General features: G+C 38.8%; 1 protein-coding gene across 2 annotated transcripts; it reads right to left on the bottom strand.

The window, feature by feature from the left end:
• Positions 1 to 1,674: 1,674 nt before the first annotated feature.
• On the bottom strand, positions 1,675 to 14,713 carry ctdspl2b (CTD (carboxy-terminal domain, RNA polymerase II, polypeptide A) small phosphatase like 2b). Of its 2 annotated transcripts, XR_013298067.1 has the most exons (14): positions 14,551 to 14,713; positions 10,110 to 10,300; positions 9,453 to 9,567; positions 9,193 to 9,342; positions 8,746 to 8,988; positions 8,543 to 8,639; positions 7,642 to 7,753; positions 7,459 to 7,545; positions 7,225 to 7,287; positions 7,070 to 7,149; positions 6,821 to 6,947; positions 5,317 to 5,412; positions 3,248 to 4,461; positions 1,675 to 3,146 (listed from the first exon to the last, which is right to left on the bottom strand). XR_013298067.1 is itself a non-coding variant. In XM_077591994.1 (13 exons), the coding sequence occupies exons 2-13, from the start codon at positions 10,275 to 10,277 to the stop codon at positions 4,396 to 4,398; spliced, it is 1,404 nt and encodes a 467-aa protein (XP_077448120.1). In that variant the 5' UTR covers positions 10,278 to 10,300; positions 14,551 to 14,713; the 3' UTR covers positions 1,675 to 4,395. The 2 variants fall into 2 exon arrangements, 1 of the variants encoding a protein (XP_077448120.1); XM_077591994.1 differs by having other exon boundaries at positions 1,675 to 4,461.
• Positions 14,714 to 15,473: the final 760 nt, after the last annotated feature.

The raw sequence follows: 15,473 nt of genomic DNA, 5'->3' as shown, positions 1-15,473 counted from the left end.
GCAAACAACGTGGATAGGAAAAACGTGGGTGCGGACTGAGGGCCATGAAACACACAAACTGGATTTGGGCGGTAAGACATGAAAAATTAACGAGTAATGTTGATTGAAAGCGTGTCGTTGGAAACTCGAGTCACACCAGTCGAGAGCAAATGAGCTGCGCGACTGACATGACATCAGCCTCAAATAGTTCATGAGGAAGACGTGACGCATTGTCATTCGAAGACACAACGTAAGGGTGACATTTGAGGCTTATAGCTCTGGTCTTTGATAGATTACGGCGAGATCTTGGGTTACGATGTCCTCAACCCAAGACATTTTGACTCTAAGACGCCCACGTCTTGTCTGTAAATAAACCCCAGCACCATAGTTCCCGCTTATCTGCGTGGCAGGAATATCTATTGTTAACATCATAAGAACGGAGTAAGGAGGGAGACGACGATGCACACCATAAAGAAATGTTGCATCTGGACAAAAAGTTTAACAGTCATGTGAAAAAATCTTGCTCATCACCAAATGCAGTTGTGTTCCACAGACATTACGTCACTGACAGTCAAAGTCAAACAACCGGTTCGTGTGACATAAAAACAGGAATGAAACAAATTCTCTTCTGGCCTTTCCCTAAATGTACCGCGCGTCTGAGTGAAGGGAGAGAAAACTGGGTGGACAACTTGGCTGTTTTAGTTTAATTTCAATAGTAGTGTGCTGAGTTTTTGCTTGCAAATAAACCACAGAAAATCCTTTCCCCCCTTGAGAACAAGGGTGTTGAACACACTTCTTTGCTTCTTATATTTTGTAATTATTGTGGCTCTTTTCGTTTCATGTTTGTCTTATTTGTATTCTGTAATAACACTCAAATTCATCAGGGTCAATTAAAAACAAATAACCCATATTTAAAAAAATAAAGATAAATTGGCAGATTAGATTTTTTGATGCTGATTTTGACACAAGGGATCGGTATATATGGTTTTAATTTAATTTTAGTAATATAAAAGTGTGACAGTCTGTTTTGCCAGGTCACTCGGTGGTGTGGCTCTTTGGCTCTCACAGTTTAAAGTTTTTGCTCTGTGTCCAAGTTGTTCGCCACCCCTGCTCTAGAATCTAGTTAAGTGATTATAGTCTTTTTTTGCGTAAGGGGTTAAATAGAAAGGAAAGGGAAAAAAAAATATAGATAAAAAATGTTACTAGATAGTTTGACTTTTCTTCCGTGTCTTCTCATTATCTCTGTCAGTCTTTGTATTTCTCTTTTATGTCCATGTGATGTTGATACTGACAAAAATTACAAACGCCAATAAAAATAGTTATAAATACTGAAAACCCAAAACTCTCCATCCAGACCTCAGCAATAATTGTATTTATGTCAACTTATTTTTCAAAAAAAATCTTCATTTTCTTATATTTTTAGTGTATTTTAGAAGTGGGTAGCAACTCCACACCATATATAGTAAATTGTGCACACATGTGAAACTCTGAATAGGTAGAGGTGCATTTAAAAGTTCACTGTTTAAAGATAGTTCGGTAGTTAACATCTTAAGTTCTCCCTGAAATTTCAATGGAAAGCACAATAAATATCCATAACTGTTTTTTAAAGTCTATCTTGACAGCCAACTTTTTAAACTACTGAAATGTGAAATTGTATAACCTAAGCATCTCTCACACAGTCAAGAGAAACAAAAATAAAAGCAAGGAAGAGGATTTTAACTTTAAAACTTTGTTTCAGAAATTGTTTGTAACTGTATATACACTTTACAATAGTACATAGCCTAGTGGCTAATAACAAAGATGTCTTAAAACATTTTAAATACATCTTTTGGACATATAATTCTTGCAAGTAAAATAGCATAACAGATATTGAAGGGTGCAGGGTTTAAAAAACTCAAAACATAGGAAAAAAAACAGCACACAATTACATAAAGACTGTGCCAAATAAAACATTCAAGTGACTGGCTGTGGCGACTCTAGACAGGGAAAAGCCTAAAGTCACTCTAATACACTTGAAAAAGACTTAAGTCTTTGTAGAAAAAGTGCCTTGATCAAACATTAACTCAGGACTTTTCCCACAAAGTAAACCGTATCCTCTACATGCTAAGTTTAACAGTTCACGGACATTGTGCTAAAATAAAAATATTTTTAAAAGGAAAAAAAAAACACTCCATCTGAAGTTAATCTTCATTAATACATTTGAAAAGTAGATATGACATGCCTTTTTAAAATGAAAGATACAAAATACGTTTCCTTATTTTAAGGATTTTTTTTCTGAACACAACACGGCATTTATTGTATCACAAGTGTACAATAAACCGGCAATGCACATCTAACGCCTCTCCCAGGATCTTCAGAAATAGCTGCGACAGAACCACTCAAACTTACAACAATCACGCACTCCCAATGAGGTTTGCGTACTGAAAATTGGCAAAGAATTGGTAGAGAAATGTGCGCAGCAATGCGGGATTTCAAAATTTATCATTTTTTTGTGAAAAAAATTCCATCTCCACATCTATTTCCGAAGGCTGCAGCTACTCTTTGTTCTAGATTCCGAGGAAGTTACGCCATCAACAATTTACATTCATCATGTGGGCACAACGCACTTGACGGTACTTATGTAATTATGCCCTCCAATAGTTTTACAAGGAACAAAGGCTCAATCTATTTTCTGGAGCACAACCAAGTTTTGATGCAGAAGGCAAAAATACGGACAGGTCCCTATGATAGATGGCAACTAACGCTGATAATTCAAAATTCTCAACAGTAGGGATTATTCATTTAGACAGAGGTGGGCAAACCAGTCCTCGAGGGCCGCTGTGGGTGCAACCGATTCAACGCAAACAGTTTAACCAATGAGCTTTCGGCTGAAACATGAAACACGTGGCTGTAATCCACTGATTGCACTTCTAAGATACCAGATTGATGGAAAGGTTTCCTCTTATAGGTCGGAACAAATACCCGCACTCACTGCGGCCCTTTCTGGAATAGTTTGCCCACCCCTGAGTTAGAACAATGAGAGCTCAGCTCACCTGATAAATCTAGCACACGGGACACAAGTAGGAGTACTCAAATGATCTGCATGTCAATGTGCAGTAATGAGAGGTACTCTGCAGAACTCGGGGGCCTGATTGTCTTTATCTAACCTTTAAAAGGACTGCTACAAGCTGTGAAATGAATCATATGGCACAATGAGTAACATAGAGCAATGCTGACATTTGGGTCAGCAAAATTATGTGCTTTGATCAAAACGAAATGAAAACATTACCCAGTAATAAGCGGACCGTGAGAAGCAGATGGGCCGAGCCAGCATAGAGTAACTTGCAGAGTGCATCAATTACATCTACCATGTGTGATGGTCCTCTGTGTCACTGCTGAAATTGTTCTGGAGAAAAAGGGTCCTGGTACTGGCATAAAGGGTGTTCAGTGAAGCTGACTGGGAACAGAGTATGTTGCTGGTGCCATACGTGGCTGGCTGAGGTTGTGACCAAAGGTCAGGAGACCCCGGCCATGCTACATTGTCATTCGTCTATTGATAATCATCACTGCATTAACACATCTGAAAGTCCCAGGGCCGTGATTAAAACAGAATACTGAATTAAGAGTTAAAAACAATACTGACTGATAAGTCAAATGCGGCAGCATTGACACACATCGATTCAAATGTGAAGGCCCTCAAAGATCTACAAAGAATGTGTTTTAGAAGAGTTGTGCTATGTCCCATGAGTCAAAATGATTTACGCTTCTGAAAATAGATTTGACCTGTTTAGTGTTAACATTTCCACGACTCCTTCCAAAACACTTGAAAGGTAAAACACTCGCTTAAAAACAACAAACATTGGTTTACTAAAACAAAAGGAACATTATAACCTCATCCACCTAAAGCAGAATGCATACGATTAACAGGCTACAAAGTTTGCTCAACAACTAACTGGGTTGAGTGTGGCAAAGAGTAAACACAAATAAAGATTGATTTTACAGGCCAGTCTGTCCTGTGGAGACAGGAGTGTCAACAGCTTCAGCACCAGGGGTGTGTTTAGATTCCATGCCTCAGATTTTTGAGTTCCTCTTATTGGTTGGTGTACTGTATAGAAGCCACAAAGCAAGCACCAAAACATTGCTTTAGTGGTGGAGACAACAGCCTGCTCCATAGCCGGAGTCCAACAAAAGAGGGGAGAGAAAAAGAAAAAAAAAAAAAAGAGGACTGGCCAGTCTTCCAAGTGTGTTTCTTTACATGTGTACATTTTAAAAAATTTCAAACATTTCTTTAAAACTTGTCTTTCTGAACAGATAGTGTTTTTTTAAGCAACAGTGAGTTATAAAAGGAAAATAAAATGCAATGATAATGATTGAAGCGGCTTTTTACAAACACGTTTTTTAGTCCTTCCTTGTAAAACCCATTTGAAGGACTGGAGTTCAATCAGGAGGTAACATGTCATGAAGACGAAATCTCTCCCGAACATGTGGCCGCACATCCTCATCCTGTGAAAGAAGTATCATTATGAGTCAAGGCAGAAATGGGCAGGCCTCCAATTTCAGTAGAAAACTGAAAACAAAACCAAATATACCTAGAGAAAAAGGCTAGTGCTTGTCCTTTCTTCCATAATGTTTAAGCATATTTTTTTAAATCAGTCAATCAAAAACCTTTATATCAACGAAAATTCCGTGGCCCAAATATTTTGTCCGAAACGTGACTCAAATTGTTATTTGGATCTGAAAGACTTTTTTTTAACCCCTTTCTAGACAGAAATAACAGTGCCAAAAAGGAATTTTATGAAATATGCATTACTGCAAACATTATCCAGCCACCTCACTTCTTTTTTGGGGGGTCAAGGTCACCTTGCATAGAACCCCCTACTGGTTTGTGCAGGAAATGTATCAATATGGGCAAGAGCACATCTGCAACCAACACGTGCCAGAGTAATTGATTAAAAAAAAAAAATATATATATATATATATATATATATATATATATATATATATATATATATATATATATATATATATATATATATATATATATATATATATATATATATATATATATATATATATATATATATATATATATATAAATATATATATAAATATATATATAAATATATATATAAATATATATATAAATATATATATATATAAATATAAATATAAATATATATATATATATTTAAAGACATCAGAATGTCCTGATTTGGGTGTATTAGTTATAGAATGGGTCTTTTGGACAGAACGCAAAAACCCACTTTCAGCGACAAATTTTCAGCAACTGAATGCCTCAAACAAATTAATAAATAAACAGTTATGATGGCTGACAGATTGATAACAAAGACATCTTACCATCTCAACCAGCTTCTCAAGGAAGGGTACTAACTTTAGCAGCTCATTGTCATTCCTGTCCATGAACCAACTTTCGATGGGAATTCCATTGGACAACTATGGGGGAAAAATAGATTAAAATGAAAAACACCATTAAGGTTTCAAATGTAATGCCCCAAAATAATGTTATTATTTATTTTATAAACATTTTTTAATCTTCTTAATCTGTGAACTGACAACCAAGAAATTATACCTTCCAAGTAGTACTGGAATTTTGATTTTTTTTTTTTAACATGAGTACAATGATAATTTACTATCATGTCGATTTTGTTTGTGTTAAATTATTAAAGGAATAATTTAATACAAAAATGCTCATAATCTGATTAAAATGTCAGAATTTCCAATCCTGAACCATCTTATCAAGGTCGCAAATGACAAATAAAAGCCATCAAACATGTTATAGCAAAAAATAATGTTCACTTTAAAAAATAAATAAAAATACAGACATAAGATGATAATTTTACAGCAGTGGTCCCCAACCACCGGTCCGCGAGCTACCTAGTGCCAGTCCGTCAGAGTAAAAAATATTAACGTTTTCAATCTCGCCCTCCTACAATGAGAAAAGTTGTTATAAGTATAATAATAAATAATTGCTATTATGCTTGGGATTTGTTTTTGTTTTTTTGCCGTCGTGGGTGTCGTTTGTGCACCGGCCCCACCCCCACACAATTTTGTCTTAAGTTGTCGCCATGAGCCGGTCCGCGAGAAGATAGAAAGAGCTTTACCGGTCCGCGTTGAGAAAAAGGTTGGGACCGCTGGTTTACAGAACAACTACGACACCAAGTGTCCTAATTGAGAACAACAGCAGAGGCAAATTGTGTTGTGTAATACAACAATACTTCTTTCAATATATCTAGACCTAGAAAAATATCAAAACACAAGACTGAGAAGAAGCAGGTTGGAACAAAGAAGTGCTGTGAGTGGGAGTAAAAGTTAATGTTCGAATATGCTAAGAGCTGACCTCACCCCCATTCCCTTGACTATTTCGGTGTGTGACATACAGTGTATATTGGTTATGACGTTTGGCAAGAGCATGCCAGCGTTCCTGTATTATGATACATTGATCTGGATCCATATTGAGTGGTGAAGCAATTACCAATCAAATTGATAGAAACATCAATCAACATGCTTATAAATGTGCAGTTGTTTTAATCAAATGCCTGAGTTGTTTTGACAACAAAATTGTCAATAAGGTTAAAGGTGCTATATATTTTTCATCATTTAGGGTTAAATGAAACAGCTTCTATCAAATTTGTGCATTAGCATTAAAAAGGCCTTGAATACTTTTGGTAAAGATGTTAAACACAAAGCAATATTTAACAAAGTAAAATGTTTAAGGGAAAGCTGGATTTAGACCCGTTTTAACAAATGACAATTACAGTGTCATCTTATTAAGCAACCACATTGTTAAATTCCAATTGTCTTTAATGAACGACAATGAATATTTGAGTTTCTCTCCACTCACCTGGTATGCAAAGGCTTGCGGTGAATTGTCAATGATGATGGTCTTTGACAGATCTCTGCCAAGAATGTTGAGATCCTTGATATAGTTTCCCTGGACACAGACGCAATGCTCCCGAAACAACCTGTGTCTACGGTTTACAATGAGGAACGACAGGAAAGAGGGTTACATTTACAAGGAGAGAAAAGAAAACAATCAAGAAATTGCAACCACAATGCCACACAAATTATTTAAGACAAAGAAACAGCATACCGCACTAACTGCTTCTTAGGGTCCAAAATGTTGAGGAGTTTGTCCGCATACACCTTTTTAGATGCTGTGAAAAGGATGATCTGGAAAGGGAAAATGCAATATTGTATCAAATGGATGTATCAGGGATAAAATATTAACAATCGGGCTATAATTACCTCATAGATTTGAGACATCCGTTCCAAAAACTCTCTAAAAAATGGTCTCAAGCGCACGTACACCTGCAAATGAAATGAGAAACACTACAATAAACATACAAAGTCTTTGTGCAGCATTGTGACAATTAACAACCAGTTTGGATTATGAACCAGAAAACATCAGTCTTATTTATCGAAGACATTTCCAAATTTGGATTGAGAACACTCTAAACGTGTGTATACGCCATCAGTTACCTGGTATATGACATCCTGAAAGAGAACAGGGAAGGTAAGGGCTGCATCCTCTAGCTCGTTTAAACTGCAGTGAACCAGTGTTTCATCCTTGAAAAAAATTAGGGGAAAATACAAGTACATAAACAGATTGAAATAAATAAATAAATGAAGCCCAAAATTAAAATTGTGTATTTTGTAACTGACCAGATCTAGGACCAGAGAGAATTCCGGCGTGCTACGAGTTTTCAATGGAAGGGCTGGTTTCCGAGTAAGCTGCTCTTCTGTTAATGGAGGGACATGCTTGATGAAGAAATACCTGAAGAGAATCACATGACACACGGTTAGTGATCATAAAAATTAGTTCAACCAAAAGAAAAACATATTTGAATGGCATGACAAGAGGAGAATCAGGCACTCTGTATTTAGTAATAATTAAGAATATGAATGACCACAGGAGTAAATTCTGCAGGAAAAAAAAACTACCCTGGTCACACTTAGCCAGTCCTAACTAATGCTAGGCCAATTGGCTTTTAACAATGGAGGTTATATCAAAACTACTTAATTATTAATTCTGATTAGATCTGAACTGTTTATGAAAAAATAATCAAATTGTTTTTTAATAAATACATTGATAGTCAAGTTATCTTTGGAGCATAAATTGCTTCTCTTCAGTATTATTTAAAGGAGACATTGTTCTTTCTTAAAACCCAAATTAAAATGTTATCATGTAAAGCTACCGTGTGCTATCAAAACTTCAAAGATTAAATACACACACTCCCTCCAACGGTGTCCCTTCTGCTCACCTATATAACGTCAATTATTCTCAACATTACTTATACCGTGCTTACACCTTTAAAGAAAGGAAGAAACCAACCCCCTTTCAAAGGAGTGTGTTTGGTCTGGTTTGCAAGATAAAATGGATAGCATACGGTGAACCAAATTTCTCTTGTGGGACTAGAAGTCTTAAAAGAAAACGCACTAAAATCTTTCCTGCATCACCGCATCCTTTTTTTCTGAAACGTTAAACCAGATGATTTGTACTGACAGTCATTTCAGAGAGCGAGAGCTCTGTCACCGAATATTGAGGCCCATAATTTCCACTTACGGGTCAAAGACTTCCCAGTCTTCTTCATAAGTTGGTTCTGGATGTACTACAGTGTGAGGAGGGTTCATGTATACCATATCTGGACTGGATCCTGGAGCTGTGAAAATAATAAACATGGTGAAACTTTGTTTTGAACTCAAAAGAGGTATCGGCATACAAAAACAGTTACTTCATAGATCTCTCTTTAAGGCTATGAGACGCACCAGTGAGCGGTGGAAGATCAGCATCACTCTCTCGATGTTCTACTGTAGTGTACCCATCAGGAACGTGAGGGGGATGCAAAGATGGTAGCTGGGATACGCTTGAGTAGAAGTTAGTGGTGGTACATAGTTCCTGCGTAGATGTGGCTTTGCTGGCAGGCGTTTCGACCGCTTGTTCAATTTCCAGCTGCTTGACAATTTCCTCAGCCTCCAAAGCTTGGTCTGGAGAGTCCGATCCGGATGAAGCTGTTCAGATCAAAGTCATTTTAATGACTGCTAATAATGCTAAACTATGGATGACAAAATGTTAACACTTAAAAGTAAAGGCATTCCAGGACAAAGAAAATTATGTTTGTTGGGGCTTGATTGAGCAAGAGTTGTGAACTCTATTCATCCATGAATTTATTTTTATTTCAACAACACCCTGAATATCTAAATGCACAAGCCTACCATTTTTAGCTGGTGAGAAGAAGTTAAAAACAGGAGAGAAGATGGTCCCAAGAAGGGTTGTCCTGGGGGGGCTTGTGACCACCTCTGCAGCAGTTGTCTCCTCCAGACTGCCATTGGGCTTTTCCTTACTCCTGTCATGATTGGTTGCCACTGCAAAGCATCCAAGGTGATTGAGATAACACTTAAGAAAGTACTGTACAAGTACTAGGAGTTGTTATTGAAATAAATGAAATTGCATCAATTTCTTTTGTGTCACTCACATCCATTGACGGAGCCTTTTCTGCCAACGCTATGTGCAGTGTTGGTGTCCGGAGTGGAGGTGATCAGATTGTTGTCCACATCACAGTGCAGACGAGCCTTCTTGGCTGGGGTCACCTAAAAAGCATCAGGAAAGTCACACAGATTGCACATTTTTACATTATGAGGAAATAGAAAATATATCAAATGTATCAGTATTTAATAAGTGTATCTGAAATAAATGTTTTCTCGTACCACTTAAGATTTTTTCTTTCATTTGGTTTGCATTTCTGATTAATAATTGGACAACCTAACATTACAGAATAAATTGCTAAATAAACTGCACGGCGTGAAGCTGTCCAGAATCTAGCGGCAAGAAAAACTCACAATTTAGGAATTATGTAAAGAACTCGTTGTGGATGCATTAAAAATGTGGGGAAACTCTGAAAAAGCATTGTCATCTTGTAAAATAACCATTGGCAGACGAGCTTAAAAGACCTTGAAAGTTCACTAAACTTTGACGCTTATTTTATAATGTTGGATATGTCAAAAAAGGTATATCCCAAACTGCTTTTGGGCAGAAGACAATGCTTAATACAGTTTTACAAAATGAATCTAATTATGCAACACAAAACAAACACTGACACTGGTTGCAAAGAATGCAGGTACATTCTTTTTACCTTAACAGTATTTCCTCTGATGAACTTTTTGATCGTTGAGAACAAGCCCCTCCCACCACTGGTAGGTGTGTCCTCCTCTACATCGGAATGCCTTCTCTTGGTTCGAGATGGGCGAGTCGGCAGACTGGGGATCGGCTGCTGAGACGCCTTACGCATTCTCAGCCTCATCGTTATAGCAGTCACATGTAAGTCTTTTTGAAAAGGGGGAAAAAAAACTAAATTAAACAGTAAACTGGAAAATGTAAACATCTAATAAGATTATTAGCGAAACTGCATGATTCTGATAAAAATACAAATACTTCTGGTGTTCCCTCTGTAATGGTAAGGTGCTCTTTGTTGGCCAATTATCTCCCAAATAGGCCATCAAAATGATTTTCAGTATTCGTTCATCTTCAGTACCACGCATCATCGCAAGTGTAGCGGGGTTGCTGGAGCCTATCCCAGCGAACTTCGGTTGAAAGGCTTACTACACCCTGGATTGGTTGCCAGTCAGGCGTAGGGCACACAAAGAGACAGGCAACCATTCACACGCCCAATCATACCACAACAAAGCAGGAATCGATCCAATGTACCGAAGTCAGCCGAGTGACCGCCTACACCACATGTGTCAAAGTGGCGGCCCGGGGGCCAAATCTGGCCCGCCACATCATTTTGTGTGGCCCAGGAAAGTAAATCATGAGTGCCGACTTTCTGTTTTAGGATCAAATTAAAATGAAGAGTATAGATGTATATTATATTTCCTGATTTTCCCCCTTTTAAATCAATAATTGTAATTTTTTAATCATTTTTTTCTGTGTTTTTAGTTCAAAAATCATTTTGTAAAATCTAAAAATATATTTTAAAAAAAGCTAAAATAAACATTGTTTTAGATCTATAAAAAACGGAATATTCAGGGCTTTTAATCCAGTTCTTTTAATACATTTATAAAAAAAATCTAAATATTATATCTAAAACGGTCCGGCCCACATGAAATCGAGTTGATGTTAACGCGGCCCGCGAACCAACCCGAGTCTGACACCCCTGCACTACACCATCAGGAGGCCATTTTAGTTTTACTAATACTTATATAACACAAGACAACCCAACGATATCTTGAAATTTAAACAACCACTTTTGTGACTTTAAAATAACCAAGCATAAGCGGGTGTAGCTTTGTATATTTTAGTCGGACTAGATCGGTTGGCTACAAACATCTGGATGTATTCAACATCCCATTTCACTTACATCACGGCAGCCACAGCTGGCTTGACTTTCATTAGTACAGTCAAAACACACCACAATAGATCTTTCACTGTACACATGCCTTAGGACTTACATTGAAAAGTTATTCTAATATAATTAGAGCAGGGGGCTTTACGTTGAATTTCCGATATAAACAATGCCTAGAAAGCAGAAACTTCTTGCTCACTGCAATCGTGCACGTGGCAAATTTAAGGTGGACAACAAAAATTGTAGCTTCTTGCGCTTGCATAACAGCAGCTGACTGACTCATAATGTGTCTGGGCATATCCTAGGATAACCCACTTTCATAGAGAACATGACAGTATATTCAATGTTTTTCAGCTTTTATTTATGGAAATCCAAAAAGCTGACAACAAATGGTGTCTCCGAGTGATGCCAAGTCATTATGTATACAGACGCTCCCCTACTTACGAACATTCGAGTTACGAACAACGGTACATACGAACATGTCTGCGCATAGGTTTTTTTCCCCCTTTTTTTTTCTCCAAGATGGTGCCGTCACGCGGAAGCCAGTGACAGTAGCTCTGTATATTCTTATGTTTTTCGTGGTTTACAGCCCTTCTATCTTTTTTGAAATTACAGTTTAACATTTCTTAATACATTCCTCTTTACTTTACTTTGTACTTTATACTTTTTACTTTAATGTTTTAACAACTTTCTTTGTTCTGTGAGCCTGGCTTCTTTCGGCTACTTCTTGTAGTGCTTCTTTCCGCCGCTAATACCGACGCCTGGCGCTGTGAGAGCTCAGCTCACCCAGCATCCACCTTCCTCTGCCCAGTTCGTTGCAGTGCGCAAGTGCGTGAACGCATCTCCAGTGTGCAAAGAACATATTTATCATTAAATATCTCGTGCATCCATTATTCAATATGGTTGGTGAAAAGCGAAAGGCTTCTAGTGAGGGAGGTAGTGCAAGGAAGAGGCAAGCCATTTCATTTGAAACGAAAGTGGCAATAATAAAGAAGCTTGATGCGGGTGAGAAAATGGTGAGCGTTGCACGGGCATACAACTTGAATCGTTCGACGATCGTTTGTTAAATGTTTTTTTCAGTACAAACCAATGCAGGTTACTTATACAAGCCTTAAACATACAAATGCACTTATATAAACCTTCAATATACTTATATAGGCCTTAAACATATATTATAATACAAAATATAGCACTGAAACAACTTACGAACAAATTCAACTTATGAACAATCGCTCGGAACCTAACTCGTTCGTAAGTAGGGGAGCATCTGTATATAAAAAAGAAAAAAAATCCTCCACATTACGACCAATGCGTAAACAAGACCTTAACTCATTGGCTGGCATTGATGGCACTCGACATCCAATGCATTTTGATCTGAATGGTCGCTGTCAGCCCTCCGAATTAAAATGGATTGCACCTCCCAATTTAACCATTTATCGACCAATTTCTTTTACTTTTTTTATAACATTCATATCGGACAGGAATCTCGGGGGATCGAGGGATCTAATATCTTTTCATGTATTTTTGCGAATGGCAGGCAGCAAGTTAATAGAGTTAAATGCGACTTGTACCGACCGGCATGTGTCAATCTATAGTGTTTTGGAATTTTTACATCAAATGAGCTGTAACAGGGGCGGGCCGGTGGATGAGTGGTTAGCGCGTCAGCCTCACAGTGGGGGTCCTGTGTTCAGATCCAGGTCGGTCCACCTGTGTGGAGTTTGCATGGTCTCTCCGGTCCTGCGTGGGTTTTCTCCAGGAACTCCAGTTTCCTCCCACATTCCAAAGAGATCCACGGTAGGCTGATTGGACACTTTAAATTGCCTCTATGTATGAATGTGAGTGTGAATGGTTGTCTGTCTCCTTGTGCCCTGCGATCGGCTGGCCACCAATTCAGGGTGTCCCTTGCCTCTGGCCCGAAGTCAGCTGGGATAGGCTCCAGTACCCCCCACGACACTAATGAGGATAAAGCGGTTCCGAAAATGAGATGAGCAGTAACAGGTTTTTTTTTTTTAATAATGAGTAAACATCTGTAGAACGACTGCATCTGCATGTGTCATCAATATGGGATTATTGTAACGCGCAACAGTTATGCACATAGTGGAAGCTGGGGGGAGGCAAGCGAGCGGGAAATAGGAAAACGCTTCAAACAAACTGGCTAACTAACATTAGCCACGGCAAAATCGAGCTTTGAAGCAGTTAGGTCGTCTAAAAAGCGATTCGAGTCGCGAATAACGTTGTAACGCACAAACTACATCACATCTCCGACCATTGGTCCTTTTTCCACTAATTCCGATTGCAAGCAAACCTCGGTTACCAGGCAAAACACGGCGAATCGTGTCAAGTCTATTTTGCGTCGAAAGGACTGTGATTGACGACTTTGCGCGGTTGCGCGTGTTTATTACTCACACGTAAACTTATGTCCTAATGTTAATACGCGTATTGAATAAGGTCATTTATTGAGGGATGCCCAAGCAAACTATAATGGCCAATATTAAGCAAATATTAGCGCGAGCAAGCCGATGCGGCATTCCGGGTTAAACGACCTAACTACTGATTTAAGTGACAAAACATTAAACGATCAGTGACAACCAGTTTATAGACATTGTTAGGCTTCCACTCCCTAAAATTTGCATGTGTGAAAATGGTGGCTGAGGCTGTCAAACATCGAAAGTCGGGCTTCCTAACAACTCCATGTGAATTTTATCATTGAACAGTATTTTTGTATGAAATGGCATAGCAAAAAATGGAAAATAGCTGGCCCTTGTTAAAATCGGAGACTGGGGAAGACATTTATCGTTATGCAGAAGTAAGTTGACCCAATGAATAGTGAAAAGATCTCCGTAAAGCAGCGAAGTTCAGTCGTGGAATGCATCTGCTCGCGTTCCCTACGGCAAGTTACAAGAACAGATCGCGAAAACTAACAACCTTTTGTACAACAGCGCATTTACGTGATGCAAATGGCATTTTATGCACTAGAGACTGAAGCCAATGACGTTCAAATGTGGCCACGCTAGTTAAAAAATAGCTGTATCCACCGAAAGGCCGTAGTTAGCTTTCCGAAGCTACGTTACTTAGCTTAGCACATTTAGCATAGAGCCAGCTTGGCTTCCTCGAAAAAAAATGCTTCAGGCTAGCAGATGTGCACAGGCAGGAAAGGAAAATATTTAGCTTGTCGTTGGCCAACATTACGTAAAACGCGAGGCAAATGTGAATATTGTGGCTTGCTACTTACTTAACGTTGTCCCTCTGTTGTTCGAAATGACCGCTCGCGATCAAAGAGCCATCCTAGTAGAGACGGTTGTTTTTTCGTGTTGTGGGGCTAGAATTCTAATCTACTCAATGGCTGTCTCTGAAATGACACACCGCTGTTAACAGGCGCCATTTCCCGCCTCTGCTCAGGCTCGGCGAGGTAAATACCCGTATGGACACAGACACGCCCCCTTACCTCTCAAACGCCAGGCAAAGTCTGCAGTGCAGCCAGGAGTACTTCACTTGCACAACAAGCGTACCCATTCAACACAATATACATGACTTGTCACGGGAAACTTAGCTCATATAGCGCAACGATTTGGAGATTAAAGTATTAAAGATGTTTTCCAAATCAACGCAGGCGAGTAAGTTATGACCCGGAAAAAAAACAACAACACGACAGTTAAAGGTCACCTGTTTTTTCCCCTTTCATTTGGTTTTAATGGTTTTTGTTTTTTCATTTTCTAAACTGTTTTATCCTCACTAGGGTCGCAGGGGGTGCTGGAGCCTATCCCAGCTCTGACTTCAGGCCAAAGGCAGGGGACACCCTGAATTGGTGGCGAGCCAATCACAGGGCACAAGGAGACAAACAACAAGTCACGCTCATTCATACCTAGGGGCAATTTAGTGTCCAATCAGCCTACCATAAATGTCTTTGGAATGTGGAAACGAGAGTACCTGCAGAAAAACCACACAGGCCCAGGGAGAACATGCAAACTCCACACAGGTGGACCGACCTGGATTTGAACCCAGGACCCCCACTGTGAGGCCGACCGCTAACCACTCAATCGCCAGGCCACCCAATTCAGGTTGCGCAGGATCATTATTGTTCAATAGCCTCAGAATATAATTTTTTTTAAAGCAATTTCAACAGTGGCTATTGCAGAATTCTTTCAGAGGGGTGGT

The sequence above is a fragment of the Stigmatopora argus genome, chromosome 2 (genome assembly GCF_051989625.1).
Source record: "Stigmatopora argus isolate UIUO_Sarg chromosome 2, RoL_Sarg_1.0, whole genome shotgun sequence".
Lineage (NCBI taxonomy): Eukaryota > Metazoa > Chordata > Actinopteri > Syngnathiformes > Syngnathidae > Stigmatopora > Stigmatopora argus.
The sequence above is the reverse complement of the archived record's forward strand: the minus strand, read 5'-3'. Positions and strand labels throughout refer to the sequence as shown.